This window comes from Haliotis rufescens, unplaced genomic scaffold (genome assembly GCF_023055435.1).
Source record: "Haliotis rufescens isolate VD_foot unplaced genomic scaffold, xgHalRufe1.0.p SCAF_20, whole genome shotgun sequence".
NCBI lineage: Eukaryota > Metazoa > Mollusca > Gastropoda > Lepetellida > Haliotidae > Haliotis > Haliotis rufescens.
Window position 1 is genome coordinate 1443037 of NW_025963891.1, and position 19472 is coordinate 1462508.

General features: G+C 35.9%; 1 protein-coding gene across 38 annotated transcripts in view; it reads right to left on the minus strand.

Moving 5' to 3' along the window:
• LOC124151040 (calcium/calmodulin-dependent protein kinase type II delta chain-like) overlaps positions 1-19472 on the minus strand; it is a 140850-nt gene that overhangs the window by 30094 nt on the left and 91284 nt on the right. For 25 of the 38 annotated variants that reach the window (XM_046523291.2, XM_046523320.2, XM_046523316.2 and 22 more), the window contains 3 exons: positions 17219-17302; positions 9503-9545; positions 6246-6254 (listed from right to left, as the gene is read on the minus strand). In XM_046523291.2, coding sequence (XP_046379247.2) covers positions 6246-6254; positions 9503-9545; positions 17219-17302 — 136 coding nt within the window. The remainder of the gene's footprint in view (positions 1-6245; positions 6255-9502; positions 9546-17218; positions 17303-19472) is intronic. The other 13 variants (XM_046523325.2, XM_046523303.2, XM_046523322.2 and 10 more) reach the window with 1 other exon arrangement.

The window sequence follows — 19472 nt, forward strand, 5'->3', positions numbered from 1 at the left end:
TTCACTGCTGCGTGAGCCAAGGCATAATATGAACAAAGTCACCAGCCTTAGGAGACCGACCCTGTTAGTTATATGGTACTGCCATCCATGTAAAATGTGCCTACATAATCCAGTGTGCGGTTCCCACCCCTGGCCACCATGTAACAGTGTTCACCACATCATATTTCTATCAGTGTAATTGAGTGAGTGAGAATAGTTTTACACCATTTTCAACAATATTCCAACATGGGGGGACACTAAGAATGGTTCCACGCAATGTTCCCATGTGGTAATCAATCCCAGAACTTCTGCATGGCAATCATATGCATTACCAACCCGGTAGCCCCATCACCTTGTAACATGTCATGAAGTGCACACATATACTGAAGACACCAAACCTTAGCAGACATTAATGTCCAACACAACCATACGTGAAGCCGATAAGCTCAAAAGAAGTAATAATGTGAAAATGTCAGGTATTGACCTGATTCCAGAAACACGACACGCCAACATGTACTTGATTAACCATTGCTACTTTAACATGCAATACTACACATATTTTGAACAAGTATTAGCAGCACTCACACTACATATCACTTATTGAACTGAATAATCTTATGGCAAGATGTAAGGACATCACTTCCATGTGGTTATTAGAATAACCGGTACAAAATATGGCCTTGACTTCATGACAAACCATCTGGAAATGCCACCATAGTGTCAATCAGATAGACATACAAAAAAGTAAAATATCACAACACAAGACAGGGACGAAAATGTAAATTGAACTGGCATCAGCAGAATGGTCCTACTATTCATTCACAAGTGAGACAGATTCACATTCCAATCTATCACAATCACAAATTACCTCAACCCCCAATAACAATCATATCTGACAGAATACATGGAATCCCTCTGTCATACATTACCCTAGAGGTTGACTTTCACACATAAAAATCCAAGAAAAAACATGCCCCCATATTGTCCTCAAAAGTTTTTTTCCAGGCTTCTGAAGAAGTTGTACTCAGCAAAACAATAGTTTCATTGGGTAACAAAGCTGCAGTGTTAAAGATAAACATGGGTAGTTGAATTACCTGGAGTTTGTGCAGAGCTGTTTCGGAACATGGTGACTGACACAGATAACTGTAATTGTGTCTTGTTATCATTTGAGTCATACAGTCCACAACGCTTATAGATAACACGTAAACACTTCAAAACTTCACATTCATCTTTTGTATGAAATGACTCAGTGGTTGTAGTGTCTAAATGTAAACATGCACAAAAATTCAACAAATTCTGCCACTAAATCCATGTGGCAAGAAAGTGGTGTGTTCAAAGTGGTTACAATCTAGGAAATACACCATATTTATGAGACCTTATCTGATGGAATGATTTAAGGTCATAAGTCAAGACTTTAATGATACATAGAAAAAAAATACTGATAATAGTTTTGTCTGTTACATTTAGTATTTGTTATGAAGTACATGTATTACATTTAATTACTCAAAAGTGAAAACTTTCCATTTTGGAAATTGCTTACCTTGAGGTAATTATACAGCAGAATGGACTTTAGCATGCTTCACACTGACAATAATGAATAAGTATTGTCTACACAGCTTGGCAGTAATCAGAGATATGGTAGTTATTTAAACTGGTGGCTTAACACAATATGTATAGCATCAATTATATGAAATAAATAAAGCATATACTAAAGTAATACAAAACACTATCTACCAGCTGACTAATAAAACTGATAGTCACATATTCTGCAATGACAATATATTTCATATTGAATAGAAGACAAAACATATGAAGTCTTATAAATGATAACCAGTTTTAATGTTCAACATGACAAATTGTGACCATCTAACCACACTTCGAGATTAGATTTACTCCATCAAAAATTCATTCTCAGATATCATGTTTTGATATTTCCTGCTCAAAAGAAATTAAAATAACACCCAGTGTTATCATATGATTATAATCAATCTGTCATGATAAATGTTAATCATATGAAACAATTGGGTGTTCTTTAACGTCTTTAGAGAAGTATATTACAGTTTTAGCTATGGTCAACCTGTCAGAAAATATGAAACATGCAGCATATATGGATACAATGCAGCAAAGCATCAGCCACTGACAAGTATATACGATCCATTCAAGAATGTATTATTTATGTCAGGTATTACCAGAGGCTTATAGGAAATATTACCAACAAAGGTTCAAGGCCAATGTTTCCGACAGGAGTGTTCAGGAAAATGTTACAAAGTTTACATAAAATTCTCTTACCAACCAACACAAATGTATTGACCTTTTTCACACTACTACTGAAATAAATTTGAGTCTGGCCGTTCTGTGGGGATTTCAATTTAAAATATCCATGACCACCTGGTAACTCCCAGTGCGGTTTATGGTAGCTGAACAGACTTAATACAAATGCTACTGAGATCTTGTAAAGAATAATTCATTGTTTACACACCATTAAGCCAAACTATTTATTGTTAATTTAAATAACTTTGTGGGTTGTATTTGAAGCGGAAATATTAACCTTTTGACCATATCTAGATATATGTCAGAAACTATCTAAATTGATATGTTGATATGATGTATCAAATTGTAACCTTTTGCAATAATTATATTGTTATGATGTAATATTTTACTATTGTCAACAGTCTTTCAAACATAAGTTTATTTTAATCAAGTCAAGTGGTGTCATCATTTTGATCATTTTTATAATTCAATCAAAACGAGAATTATAAAAAAATATAAATACAAAGAAAATTTTTGTTTTCCTTGTCAATTTTAATAAAAATCTTATTTATTTCACTTATTTATTTTCAGCATGGTCAGACTAAACAAAGTATTTCATGATTAAATACATACCGGTAATACAAATATCAAAACGTGTTTCATTAAAACAAGAGTTAACAACAATTTCTGTGTGACATTGATATAAAGAGCTGTAGTACACTGTCATTAAATTGATGCATCTGTTGAGTTTACTGTTTACACAGAATATACTGTTTGAGTTCAAAATTGTTCTAATGTAGCATGTAATGTTACACACTGTGATTAATTTTCCTGAAAGGTGAGAAGGTGAATATGCATTGTTTATAAAAAAATTTTATTGAAGTAGAAATATTATTACAATATTATTGAATTATTCATTTCAGGCTGGCGAGTCAACACAATGAAGTACTAGTATCCGGTGACGGATGTCTGGAGGAGCTTTGGTTACAATGTGCGTCCTGTCAAGTGAAAGTCATGTTCGTTCAATCAACAAATGTGCTTCCTGTCACATTTCACTTTAATAGGACGAGGAAGTGAAAAGCCTTATTCACTCACAAATCAACATGGTCAATATTTATTAGACACTAAAAAAGCACATTGTACCATTTGTTTACAAGCAAGAAAATTATTTTCACCTGGAATTTAATTAGGTGCTTTGGATTGACAAAGACACCCGGTCCATGTTAAGTTTTGAAAACTTATATTGTGAGAAATAAAGACATGAAAATTTCGGTTTGTTTTTCTTTGTTAAATATGAGAAATCGTGCACGGTTCAATCTCAATCCGCAATAATCAGTTAAGTAAGTGATGTTTGAAGAACAAGTAAAGTATCAACTGTCATTGTACACACTGAATAGAGTTATTGTACACACTGAATAGAGTTAACGCCCCTTCTGAATATTTATTTTGACACACAAATTATTTTGTGAACTAATTTCATTTACATCATAATATGTTAAGATGAAAATCATAGCAGAAAAAGTCTCTTTTGTCAACTGGACTCATGGCAAAACGATAGTGCGTTGTGCAGCAAAACACCGCTATGAAACATGAAATAAACATGATCAACGATCTCGAGTTTGCCAAGCCACGCATTGACTGAGCAAATTTGCAAAAGTACACTGATGTGTTTCATGATATGCGGTTCATTTACGATACAAAACTTCTGTCATTGAATGTACTGTCACATTGTACCTATATGCCAACGAGGTTATGATAAAACAATCTATTTCTGAAATACGTATCTCGAAATGCACCTTTCGATTCACTTCCGGGAACCTGACAGCAAAATGCTAATTCCAGTGTATTACAGGCATATTTTAGTTGGACCTCAGGATTAAATGTGCAATATCTTCTGTATTAGATACAGAGGATACCATTTTTTGTTTGTTTGAAATGTCTATCAGTGAAATGCACAACATGCTGTCTGTTCCCTATGAGCGGATGCGACTCACACTGCATGGAGCTATGCTCTCCAAGCCTTGTCATCCAAGATGGCGAAAGTGTGAAAAAGGTCAATAGGAAAATAGTATCAATAAACATCCATGGAGATATATCACCTGTGTTGGATCATGACAAAAAACATCTCCTAATTACAAATATTGGTGACAGACTTATAGAGTGTTTACTGTGTAGACCTGTAAGTCATTAATTCTACCAGTGTCTCAATAATTTTCAGGCTAATGACTCTGAATAAATAATGTATTTTGATTATCAATTTAATATGACTGAGCACACAAGGAGATGTGATTGCATGAATCACTGTCATGAAAACTAGGACGATATACTGAAGCTGCTTCTAGAAAACACTTGCTATATTCATCAAAGAAAATAAATATACAACATATGAATAATATAAACTGCTCATGACACGATATTTGAAATTGTTTTGAAAGAATACAACACTTTTGTGAAAGTTAGTCGCTTAAGAATACTATTGTCAAAGTTATTGAAACTGTTATCTCAAAATACTTTTTTACATGATACACTTTCCAGTGTTGTCTTTGTTGATTCTTTATATATATAGATCTATATAAACATGTTTCTTTCAAGTCCATCGAACACCTGTTGTTCTCGTTGTATATACAACATAATGAGATAAAATGTAAGACAAACAACTATTAATAAGTCATAAAAGTAACTGGTAGGTTATGCAAAGAAAACATGCAGTACACAAGTTCTACAAGTATGAATAATAAAATTCAGAAAAAATCCAAGTTGAAACATTTAATAGATTGAATTTAAATGGAACTCGCACACAAAATTGCGTGACTCAGTAAGTTGGGTTGCTCAAGAAAACCAAAGACATATCAAGACATTCTGTGGAATTCAGAGTTACCCAGGTTGCAGATGTTTAGCACAAAGATGAAACCTAACAATCAGGATGAATCTAGGGTGTGAACCAATAATCAGCAGATCCTGACAACAAAGGGACACAACTCAGTGAGCTGCAGGATTTAGTACGGAGTTACCTGTTCTTACTTTTGTCACGACCTAGTCTTAATTAAAACCCATTAATCTATTTCGAAGTTCTCTTCGGTATATGATATAATTACCTTACATTTCTGAGTAGAGTTACAAAAAAACTCAGAATATTATGAATAGTATCATTTTTAGACATTCTATGGTTCATTTTCATGAAAATTGTGTACAATGAAGTCCTATTACCTGTTGGTTACGGGAGAAGAAGGTCTGACATTGTCTGAATGTGGCAGAGAGCATCACAAGTTCAATAAGATAATGAAATGTCACTGACAGATATGTAAGAATGCAACTGGTCTATTTATTTGACATTTACCTGAAGTCCAATATATCAATGAACAAGATGACATGTGGTAAAGGCACTTGTTTATCATCAGTCACAGATGATGTCATCATGATCCAATACTTAGACACAGGAACAATAATGGCTATTTGCCGAACCATTAACTGAATCTGTCAACCAACCGTGATACAGAGATGTGAAAACTGACAGACTTTCGCATCATAATTCTCTGGAAATGACACACTAAACCATCTCTGCAGCAAATGCCGATATATCTTTCAGATGAAAGAAAAAAATATTACCTGCATTGAACAGTGATCTGACAAATCTTATTTAAACAAGCTTACTAAAAATAAGAAGATTCTGAAAAAAATACACCACCCTGAAAATAAAATGACTAGAAGAAAGATTGAAGAAATGCAATGCTGAAAGTCTAGCAACTGATCTGCCATACATAGATACTGTTGACTACTTTGACATGAGAAAATAATCCTTGTTTTGAAATTCAGTTTTTATCTCAGGTTGAGTGAGTATGGTTAAACACCATTTTTAGCAATATTCCAGCAATATCACGGCGGTTTTCTCAGGTTGACCTGGATCAATACGACTAGAGTCGAGTGAAGTCAAAGTTCATCTGGAATAGCTATGGTGACAGTTGACATCTAGAGTCTATCTATGGTGCCATGCTCATGCACAGAGTGAGAAGACTTACCTTTGTTTACTACAGCACACAAAGACAGCACAAAAAAAACAACAAGAGTACACATTATCTACACTGGCGCCAGACCATGCTGACCAATCAACAGAAGCTATAGAGTAGTCGTGAGATACGTATATCATTAAATACATTCATACCAGTGAAGCCAAAGTGAAGATTACGTGTAGTACGGCATGGTATTACACACATAAGCACACCATAGAATATCTGTGCTGCACTTCAGAGAAAGTTTGTCAAGATCAACTCATTATATTGCAATATAACATGAAAATATGACAGACACAATATTACTTGTGCAGTACACATGTATCACATATATAGCAGAGCCAGAGTCGGAGCCAGAGTCGGAGCCAGAGCCGGAGCCAGGTATAACTGACAGGTGACAGCTCAAGAGAAAAGATGAAGGTATCCACAACATCTGACCATACCTCTCTGATGAAAGTGAGGTGACATATACCAATATTTATAGCTACACATGTTTAAGCATGGTTTCAATGGAGATTTCACAATGTGGCGGACAGTTAATTACAGCAGGCATGCAGTACTGGCAAATTCAAATGTTTAGCATGTTGAAGGGAGATAACTAGGTCTGCAAGTATCAGCTGTCAACTCAGAGTTAGGTTGCTAGCTGATTCTAAGTGACAAGCTGCAGATATGAAATCAGACTAACCACCCTATCAAACCACGATGCTTCAACAAATCTAGCAGTGCAACACAGGGTTCCTACTTTCTTCTACATCGCAGTACTTATTTCTTCTTTACATGAGAACTAAGAAGCGACATGCCACTGCCATTCGTCACAGCATCTATTATAACAGCACACATACTATTAAGCTTTTGCCATATTATTATTATTACATGTATCATATCATGTCAAAGTCACAGTAATGTACCCAACTCAAACCTGTTACACTAATATACAACCAGGTTTAGCTCAGCTTACAAAAAACCTGCCATATTTGTACTCACGTTGCTTTTATTTGTATAATTCTTGGCTTACAAAACTTAGAAAACTATGTTCATGAGAAATAAAAGCAATTGTACATGGCCTTATGTACTCTTATCTTATCCCAATGTTTAAGTCACAAGCCAAAAATGGACTATTCGATCCTACTCGCAACTTCCTTGTTTCATATCTCATACCACACGCACACATACAGACGGAGACTATACAAATTCTTTAGTTGACGTCTTTCATAACTTACAGATTTTAGTTCTTCAAGTTCATCATTTCATAGTTTCATCACATTTATTAAATAAAATGATCCCATGACTGCTATTTTACTAAAAAAAGAAAAAATTATGAAGGCCAAATAATTAAATTTTGTTCAAAACATTACATCAAAAGAATGCAGCTAAATACACAAAATGTTTGAGAACAAAAGCTGTTTTAATCAGGCATGACAAGCCTGATGACACAACTATCAACTAATTTCTTTAGTTCTATTGTATGTCATAAGAAGGCAATGACTTTGTCATTATTTGCAAGTATTCAAATAGATTGATTTGTTTTAATCATGAAAAAGCAAAATGAAAACGCCATTGTTTTATTACTTGAGAAAGTATCCATGTGAAAGCTGCTACACAAGGACACCTAAGGGTGGTGAGAAGGACTTTATAGCTTGTTCCTGACAACTGTTAAGACACCAATATTTAGATTGTGGTCTATTCCAAGGTCGTTAGACTACACCATATGAGGAGGTTAACAACAATGCATTAACAGGTTACTCTAGGTTACACTAGGTTACACGAGGCTGCGCTGGGTTAAATAGGATGAACTTGTTAGTGGGGTAGTACAAATTACCTAGTTATCTGAATGACAGATGTTGCAATGAGCTCTGATTGACACATATGTGGCAGTGAGTTCCAAATGACAAATATTACAATAGATAATGTTATTATGTTACAAAGTGGTGGACTGAATGATGCAATGTTACAATGTGTAAGAATGAAGGGCAATGATACTACAATGTGTAAGATTGAATGACATACATAACAATGTGTTAATATAGGTTGAATGACAAGAATGTTACATTGTGTGAGGTGAAATGACAAGAATGTTATAATGTGTTAGGTGGAATGACAAGAATGTTATAATGTGTTAGGTGGAATGACAAGAATGTTACAATGTGTTAGGTGGAATGACAAGAATGTTACATTTTATTAGTGGAATGACAATGTTACATTGTGTTAGGTAGAATGACAAGAATATTACATTGTGTTAGGCTGAATGACAAGACTGTTGCATTGTGTTAGGTAGAATGACAAGAATATTACATTGTGTTAGGCTGAATGACAAGACTGTTGCATTGTGTAAGGCCAAATGACAAGAATATTACATTGTGTTAGGCTGAATGACACGAATGTTACATTGTGTAAGGCGGAATGGCAAGAATGTTACATTGTGTTAGGCTCCACAATATGTATTAATAACAAACTGCAACCTTGCCAAACATCTTACTTTAAGGGACTATTTCATAGTTGAAGGATAGTTTGTATATTTCCCAACTTGATGTAATATATGACATATAATATATGACATAGTCAACTTGCTTCAAGAATAATAGGCACAAGAATTATATCATGTATCAGAGATTGTCATGTCTTATACAGATTTTAAGTGACTGCATTTGTTACTCATGCTTGACCTGCTGTAATGATTTAGTGACATAATCATTATGGGGTAGAAGAAATCATTTATCATAATCAACTTCTCAACATAAAGTTTTCAAAAAGGATTAATTATAATCAAATTTTATTAAATTACCATCAAAGTGCCTTAACAAAAATGCCAGCAATGTTAAGTGAATGTACTGATACACACAGACTTTTATCTTAAATGTTACAAAAATCATCTAATAAATTTGCAAGTAACATACAGTCCCTAAACATTTTGTTTCACAAGATATGTTGTTTCTGATTGTGTACCTAGCTACCATGGTTACAAAAATGAAAGCTGATTGGCTTCAATTACCTGCCAGTTTTCAGGACATAAATGCGAGTTGACAAGGACTGTTAAGCGTGAAATGGACAAGCAAGTGAAAGCTCCAGTAGACAGACACAATGCAGACAATATTTGTGTTACCATAGTTACAGATAGACATAACTGCAACAGTATTATAAAAGTGACCAATATGGAAGATGTCACCGATGTACACAGATCAACAGTTCATCTCCATCTATCTCATGGGGATCCTTCTATACATCTCAAACAAATAACAAATACAGTGTATCCAACAAGTTGCACTTACTTGAGAAGTTCCGTGTAGCCAGCATAGTAGTGAGGATAGCTCCCTGAAGAATTAAAAATACAGTTTACAACCAGCATTAAATAAACATGGACAAGTTGAACATAAGCATTTCAATCATGTGTTCTTTTCTAATTGGTATATGAAATTATTTACACATTGGCCGCAGCAGGGAAGGAGTGATATCATTTGTCACGTCATACAGACTAAATAGCAACAATATAGCCTTCTGCTGGACGTCATTTCAAGCTGAGCTGGCTTCACTAAGAAACCACCATGACATTGTCATAACAAATACTAATCAATAAGGTGTTCAACAGCAACAATAAACTTTATGCTACCTATTATCGCAATATCTTTGGATCAAACATCAACAAAAGCTACAAGTTTATTACAGGATACAAAGGAACTCACATAAATCAACCGTTCTGACCCTATGTTGCATTAATTTAATCATTATTGATCAACGTCATTTGAGTGAAAGAAGGTTTTAGTTCAATATTACAAAAGTACTTAACATGTCAATGATTTCATTAAAGTTAAGCATTCAAAACATTTAAGATACATGAAATGAACATTTCCTCAATCATATGATATGACATAACTGTCAGTGGCAAGAGATGATTAAAGAAAGCCATGTAATATGACTCAATATACCATGCACAACTACGAGGTATGAGTGACCTCACAGTAATAAAATGGGAAAATGCATTACCAGTGAGCAACTGAACAGAAAATAGTCATATTATCAAACACCCTTATTTGAGCGGCTGTAGTGAGCGTAAAATGTCCACAAATAACTCTTTGTTCTCAGAGTACCTCTTCAGTTCTGCCTTCCTGTGACCTATTAGCGATTATGTCCTCTTCTTCATGAAATAATGCTTCATAATCATTATCTTCATAAGACAACCCAACTTGCATAACATGTACAGTGCACAGATCCATAGTCTCTCCTTTCTTAGTTGTCTCCATATTGTCCGCTAATTCACGTAAGACTGTTGGTATCACACATCACCCAAATGGACACATGTTTTTGCTTGAGGGTCATGAAAGGGAGTTGTTACAACGGTCACCTTCACCTGCCATGATTAGTGTACACTTCCTATTAAAGTCATTGTAGCATGTCGAACACAGACTGAGCTTACACCATAGGGTTGCCTGCAAGGAGGTTATCTCCCTCCAGTCTTCTTTATAACAACAGCATAAGTATCTCTATATCTTAGTCAGCAAACTCATGGGTTGTAGACTGATTTATCGCTTGCCATAAGGCAAGGAAAAATTAAATACTTGCTTTGTGCTTAATGTTCTGTAAAATTAACAGGTAAATGTGATCTAACATTAACATTGGTTAAATTGTTTGCTCATCATGCGTTAAGATTTCTGACATGGGTACAAAGAGTGAAGCCCATTTCTGGTGTCCCCCGCTGTGATATTGCTGGAATATTGCTGGAACTTTTACAAAACACAATTATTTCGTTGCGTTTGTATAGTTTATGCACTGTATTTGATGGAACACCTACATACTGTAACTACAGGATATAGTTCAGCATGGTTACAGAAGACCGAACTCAAGGGACATATAATTCCTCTGATGATCATCCACTGGTTGTCTGGTCAATGCACGAGTCCCTCCCTCATGTTGATTGGTTTATTAACGTAATACTACAGCCATATGATGGCAGTCTTTAAACAATAAAATCAGGACCACACAATCCAGTGATTGATATTATGGGCAATGAGGCATGCCTTTGGGATATGTTCACACGCTATAAAACCAATCAATGAGCCTCTTAATACATTAAGTTGCCTTGTATGACAAGCATATGTAGCTAGTTACCCACCCTAAACAGGGAACAAACAGGGGCCCTCACTCACTTGTCATGAGAAATAAACTCAATACCTAATTCACAAATGAAATATGTCTAAAATGGTTAAGGCAATCATCTTTGACACAAATGCCAATTTGCATAAGGCCTAATTTGCTGTGGTCTACTCATGCAGTCCAGAACAAGCCGTAGAGCTGACGGCCATAAAACATAAAGGAGCATAAAAATGTTCACTGGTCCTTTGCTTCTTGGTTTAAGTATGACTTGCCTGAAAAAAGAACCTTATCATAAATAACAGTTATATCCATATTGCTTCTACACACAAGGTAGCGTTATACCGAGGACCCAGCTACTGCCACATTGACCTTGGGTTATCTCGGAATACACAGAAGGAAGTAGTCTTCCTACATATCTGCCCCACAAGGGCAGGACAGCAGTAGGCCTTCATTTCACACTTATATGTTTTATATTTCAACATTATTGCCTCCCTCCCCCCCCCCCCCCCCCCCCCAACACACACACACACACACACCAGTAGTGTTGGGAACTGACATTTGGTCCCAGAAATAAAGTTCTCTTATTTAAATTTAAAAATTTATATCTACCCAATATAAATGATAAAATCCAAAAGGAGCCCAGAGCAATTTTCAATTTCTAGAGCTGAGGCAATATAGCCCTATCATTCTAGACTTGATTTGGGACTCCTTTAATTTATTCTCTAGGGTCTGAGAGACAGACTAACAATTAGCCATTTATCATGACATACAATATAGAAAATACATGCTTTTAAAATTCTCAGTATCCTTCATGTAATTTAAAATAACTAAAACAAAATTAAAATAAATAAGCTTTACTTAAAACAATATTACACAATACTCAACAAACATACATGATCTGGGAAACATTTTCAAAAGACATATGCTCTGAAGCCCTCTCTGTTACAAAACGTTCATGTTTTATACATCTTATACTAAATTGAATTGTCTTTAAATATTCATAAAAAATCAATAGGAAAATAACCGCAGACGTCTTATATAGTATATTGTAGTACTTTCATCATTGTGGCTGTGAGAAGCATGGGCCGAAAGGATAACATGAAATACCAACTGATTGATTCAGTGAGGGAGAGAGTATGTTTTACAACACTTTCTAGCATTATTTCAGCATTAATATGGTGACTCATCAAGAAAGCGTTTCGCATGTTGACTGATGTGGGGAGGGGCAGTTGCCCCACTAGATTTTTAATAGAAAACAGCTTTATTTGAATCAAGTTGGGGACAAGTGATATTTGAACAAATATTTGCCCCCCCGTCAAAAAAAGTTAACTACGGCCTTGCATGCATCAACCAAGTCACCGAGCCTGACCACCCGGTCACATTAGTTGTCACTTAAGACAAGCATAGTTGCCTTTTACAGCAAGCATGGTTTCTGAAGACCTATTCTACCCTGGATCTTCATGGGTACTTTCCTTTGAGAATGAATGCAGAAAGTCCCTTATAAAGGGTTGACACCTTTCAGTCACCAGCGACAGACAATCCAATTACTTGTAGCTTAAATATTCTCTAACTATTCACTTTTCTAAATAAAAGCTACAAAACCCATCCAATATTCATAAGAAATCTCTGCCAAAAGCAGAACTGATTGTACAATTCTGACTATATCATGAGCATGTGTTCACAAATCAAAAACAATTTCAGTGGGATTATTTTGTCACGATCCAAATTTTGACAAGACTTTCATACTTTGTAGCTTTCACTTAACAAAATAATCCAACAATTTCAATGGTTTTTTCCCTGTTGTTCACCCCCAAAAGAGAATAAAAAAGGACAATTTTGAGCCAAAACTCTGAGAGGTAACTGATCACCCCCCCAAAAACACCCCTCTTTTTCAAAAGGTAAGGCCTTGATATTTCTATCCATTACTCTTAAACTGTAATCTTGTATGGGGAGGATCGTGTTTCGTTTTATTTCGATGTTGAAATGCAGCAGTGATTGTGCAGAGACGACACAAAACTTGGCATTACCAAACTGGCTACAACATGTATTCCCTGTAATCTGAGCACAGTCAAACTGTCTCCCCGGGAAGCTAACGTATCATCTTTTTATTACCTTTCCTTTGATTAGGGTCATCAGTTTTCATGTGTTACCATAGCAACATTAATGGCAACCAACCAGAGATTACTAGTTTCTGTTTTCACTGTTTGCCTGTATGTTACATGATTCTTATCAAATGAGAAGCAAATGTTCTGGCATATGTGAATCTCGAACATACATCCCCCAAGGGGCTGACAGACAAATCCACAAATGCACATGGAGTTAAAGGATTGTTATCGAAATAAGCTTCAGCTGGTGAAGGTTAGGATCATTTTCAGGACACAAATGACTGCATATTTTTATTGATTCACATCAAAACATTTCTTTAAAAACAAAACTGTCTGAGATATTTAATGATTAAAATCAAAGTTCCACTGCTTTCAAAATACCAGATTGAATTATATGTATCCATGTTGAACTGACATGAAACATTTAACACTGTTAAATAATTAGGAAACAAATTGAATTTAGGCATGAGTATTAAAAGATTGATAAGTATTGAATCAAAACAGCATGCCACTAAAACATACTGTATAGTCGTACCTTGACTTAGCATTCTTCACACACTGAGACATTTTATGTTTTTAGCAATATTTCAGTAACACTGCAGAAAGCGTCCACGACATTGGAATCATCTGGGAAACTGACCTTTGCCCTGTGTTATAAACACAACCTAACTCCTGCAATATGGTGGATGTTTTATTGACACTTCTCTTTTTCAAACCTTATTATTTAGCAACATTTCTGGTGTCCCCTGCCATGATATTGCTGGAATGTTATAAAAGCAGCGGACACCCTCACTCACTCCTATCTTCAGTGTGTGGCTATGCTTTCAGACAGCAGGTTACAATCACACGTGTAGGTGTTAAGATACAAAGTCATACTTATATCAGCTTCTCTGATGTAAAATAGGAAATCAGTTTTCAAGGCATAATAAAATTTCATGTAGACAGTGTTTTGAACTCCATCAGTACTTGACAACAAACACGGACATCAATACCACAAGTAAAAGCCTCTAGTGGTATATCAAATTCCTACCATCATCAGTATCTCGACTCCGTCCTCCAAATGTCTGTCCATTATGAAAAAGTGTGGAATTAGGCAGTAAGGGACAGCCTACTGCTTCTCATGATCTGATCAAGTTTTATTTATTTTAATTTTATTTTTAGCAATTTTAATTGAAAGTATAGAGCCATGAACTTATACCGTATATCGCTGTGTATAAGGCGAGTTTTTCGTACCTAAAATGAGGGGGTTAAGAAGGGGGGTCGTCTTATACACGGAGTCGAAGGTCTCACATTTTTTTCCACTGGCGATGTCAACCGGCGTCCGATAGCCAGCCCAGCATTTGACAATAAAACTTCGCATTTCGTCCTAAATAACTGTTCCAATAACTATTTCCATACATATACATGATTTGTATCTCTTTTCCTTGAATAAAGTTCAATAATTTCTGCAAATAAAGTTGAAATGACCCTCGCCTCGATGCAGATTGTGAAACCAGCTGACACGGTAAAACAATCAACAACCGTGAGTAGAGAGCAGGAAGTACTGGTACGCATTTGCATATTGCACATGTGACCTAACATGTGATAACCGGTGAAGCTGAAATCAATTCCCGCTGTTTTTACAGTTGTATTAACAACTGTTGGAGACAGTGTGAACAAGTGGTTGTGGAATAAACACGCTGAATGTGAAGCAAATATAAGCCTAGTTAGTTACAAAATAGTTAATTGGCGATTAAATTACTCACCATTGTCTCTTATATGTTATTACTTCATAAATGAATTTTATTTTACGGGCACCAATTTGGTGTCGTACCGTGTAAACACAAAATGGCAACATGTGCTGGAGTTACACACGCGACCAATCATCGTAGAAAAAACAACGCAAGATAAACATATTTTTATTGCATATATAAGGTTTGTGTGCGCACTTGTGATGTGCTTCATTCCAGGTCGCCTTATACACGGAGTATAGGATTTTGGGTTGATTTTGAAGGCTTGTACAGGGGGGTCGTCTTATACGTGGGGTCGCCTTAAACACAGCGATATACGGTATATACTATGGGAGAGGTCCTACATGTCTGGGGTGACCCTTACATTTTACATGTAGGTATAACTGTAATACAAAAAACTCATCTGAAGTGTTCTTATCTTCATGCTTCCAGCCACTACCATATGTTATGGTTGGTTGGTTGTTTAATGCCGCACACAGCAATATTCCAGCTGTATGATGGTGGTCTGTTAATAATTGAGTCTGGATCAGACAATCCAGTGATAAATATCATGAGCATCGATCTGGGCAATTTGGATCGATGACATGCATCAACCAAGTCAGCGAGCCTGACCACCCGATCACATTAGTCGCTTCTTACGACAAGCATAGTCGCCTTTTACGGCAAGCATGAGTTGCTGAAGACCTATTCTACCCTGGATCTTCACTGGTCGCCATATATTATGTCTATTTATTGACGATACATTCTGCTGGTCCACAGGGTTAAACTTGTTTATCAATCTATTCACTGACGATACATCTGCTGGTCAACAGGGCTAAACTTGTTTATCCGTGTATGTGTGTGTGTGGCGTCTTGTACTAGTCTGGACTAATGCCGATTATATAGAGCTAGCCCACTGAGACACCATGCTGCAGTTTACATGAATACCCCACTCAGACACAGTATACTGACTCTGAGCCGACCAGTTCTTGTCTTAGCCCCTAAATGCCAAGAGTCAGGCAGGTAACAACAAGTACCATCTCTTGACATTTTGGTATGACGCGGACACTCTACCACTTGACCACGGAGGCGGCCCAATTTTAGAGCCATAGGGATATTTAAGATGTTCATTAGAACAATTATTCAGTTATAATAATGTGCTAGCATTAAGATGAGCTGTACAATAATATTTATTAACATGGTTAATATGCTGTTATTATATGTGTTTTTTCATATTGGCCTTGTTACAGGTCCTCAGTCAGTCATACTGGCCCTATGCTGGGAAATAGTAGGACAAGAAGTAGACAAGATAATATATATATAATCATGTTAAAATCATTGGCCTAAAAATTAAATGCCATCATATGAACTTATGTCAATCAACATTCTCATTAAACACCAGATCTTTGACTGATACCTATCTGAAAATCTGAGGAAACCTCCATACATGGTCATGAAAAGTGAATTTTCTAATTAGCCAATCAGTGTCTAGGCTTCTAAATTCTCGGTAAAGATGAGCAAAGCATTCAGACAAACATATCTGATTTCACTATCTTGAAAAGGAATATATTAAATCTGAGAGTGCATGAATATGGCCACTCTGTTATAGTGTTGTTCTTTCATACATTCTGCATCATGGCATCAAGGGATAATAAGAGCAGTAAATTGTGTTCTGTGGCAGTTTCTTTGGCAGAGACAGAAATTTCCAATCTGGGCAATTAAAAGAAATTAAGCCGAGTTGTAATAGAAAGCTGTCATCTGATTGGCTCGAGAACCGACTCATCCTTGAAATTATCAGATGGCCAAAGTTCGTTCCGGGTTCACTTGCCGTTACATCCTCTGGAGATGTACTCAGATCTTGATGCAGACAGGTATTGTATCACAGTATAAGATCCGATTTTAACAAGATTGTATCGATCAGTAAAAATAAACAATTTGTGCACATAGTTAGACTTCAAGAAACACTAGGTAGATACTTCCCATAATAACAGCTCAGTATTGACAGTCATAGTTCATAATGCTTAACTTTGTTTTAGGCAGTCAAATGTAATGTACAAGGTATATACAAGGTACAATGGCCTACCTTCAACTTCCTGCGAGCATTGAATTTCTTGAGGCAGTCCACTGTCTCCTGTCTGTGGACAACAGATGCCACACGTTCCCGTTGCTGAAAATAAGAAACAATAATTGAAGCAAACAGTATTAATTTATTGGGTGTTTCAGTTTTCACTCTTTCCAAAATTTATGAAACACTGATACAACTACCATTACTCAAATTTTCAATTAAAAAAATGGAATAGTATGACCAAATCGAAACAATATATGAAAAGGCCAAACATGCAATGCGGAAGATAATCCTTTACAAAAAAATACACATTTCATATTGAACAATTTATATTAACAAGCATAAAATTTAAAGTAATAACAAAATGAAAAAAATAAATTCTAAACAATGAAATGGTCCATCATAGATAGGTTGATGGCACCATAACACTTATATAACTGTGACCATGACATAATCCATCAGTAATGCCAACAACCTCGATGACATCAATGACATGCATCAAAAGTAAATCACATTTTTTGAGGATTTCTCTAGTGCCACCTTCATCCTGTCCTCAAACAGTCTTCATACTAAGTTGCAATTTCAAGAATGTCCATACAACCTATCAGAGCACAGAGTAACTGAACGAGAGCAAGCAGAACAACATCCAGGGACTAAATTCAGTTGATGGTAATACATCAAGTGATCACCACAGGTGAACGAAGAATATGTAATTCTACTGTCGTGACTGATGTAGATACAGTCTGTTCACGCATTCTGTGATCTGATACATCCAACTAAAATAGAAAAGTGGGGGCGACAATGAAAATATCACTTATTTGATTAACCATTACAATTGTGGCAGGGATATTAGTCACTGTGTTATCTATATACCTTGGCTTAAATGAAATTCGGGATAACTTTGGGAAATATCTAAATACATGTCGACGTATAGCCGTTTGGCATTTGGAGTATGATGCTTGTAATATGATCAATGTTTGTGCTTTAGAGAGTATACAACTTACTAACAAGTGAAAAGTCTACTTGCATTTTCAAAATGAGAAATGAGAAATGACGCATACATTCTTGCCAATTTCGAATATAACTGGAACGAGCATTTATGCATAAATATTTGAACTAAAAGGTTTTGGCTGGCCATCAAAAAGGGGTCCGTAATTCCCAGTCATCTAATGAAAGCCAAACACTCAAATTTACTTTAATAAAATATCCTCATTAAAGTTACGTTTATCCTCAAATAGTAATGAATTCTACAGGAATGTTTCAATTCATTCTAATCCTACAAATTTAAGGCCTACAAATGTTTTGTTATAATATACTAGTTACCTAATGAGATCCATATACAAGGCCCTGTTCATACGTCAACCCCCTCCTAGCAGGTCATATGACTAAGAACAAGGACTTAAAGATGTTCAGATATAATTCCATATTTTCACGTAATTCTAAAATGCCATCAATGCCTATCCAACCAATTTATATTTTATCTTTTCTAGGTGACTGATTTCAGAGTGACAAAGCCTATATTTTCCATATTTGCATCAAACAGTGTTCTATTTTTTTAAACATCATTAACAGTAATTCATTCTATTCAGACTAACAAAAGACATGTTTCAACATTATTTGTATCCACTGCTCACAAATAGGTGAGGTGAAATGGGGTTTAACATCGCATCCAATATTATTGCACTTATATGGTGACGTTCATGCACGTGTGTGTATGGCTGCTCATACTAGTCCGGTCTGATGCTGATTTATAGTGCTAGCTCACTGAGATACCATGCTGCAGTTTATCATGAATACCCCACTCAGACACACAGTATACTGACTCCGAGCCAACCAGTCCTTTTTTTAGCCCCTTAATGCTGAGCGCCAGACAGGGTAACAAGTACCATCTTTTAATGTCTTTTGGTATGACGAGGCCAGGGATCGAATCCCGGACCTTCGGCTCTCCAGATGGACGCTCAACCACAACCACGGAGGCAATGCACACAAATAACCTGAGTGTCACTATATCTGCATGGAACACAAGGTCCAACACTCATCAATGCATGGTCAGTACACCACTTGTGTGTGAGGAAGGAATCGGTCAGCCACTGTGGAACCATGGTCTATTCATAAGGGTCATCTTATTTATAAGTAAGACCCAAAATTGGATGCAAAACTAACTGCCAGAATTGTTAGTCATATTTACAACCAAAAAACACCCAAATGGGTCAAATTACTTTGAAACTAGTTTGAAGAAGTAATAAATGCCCTGACAACTTCCCCCAGCAGT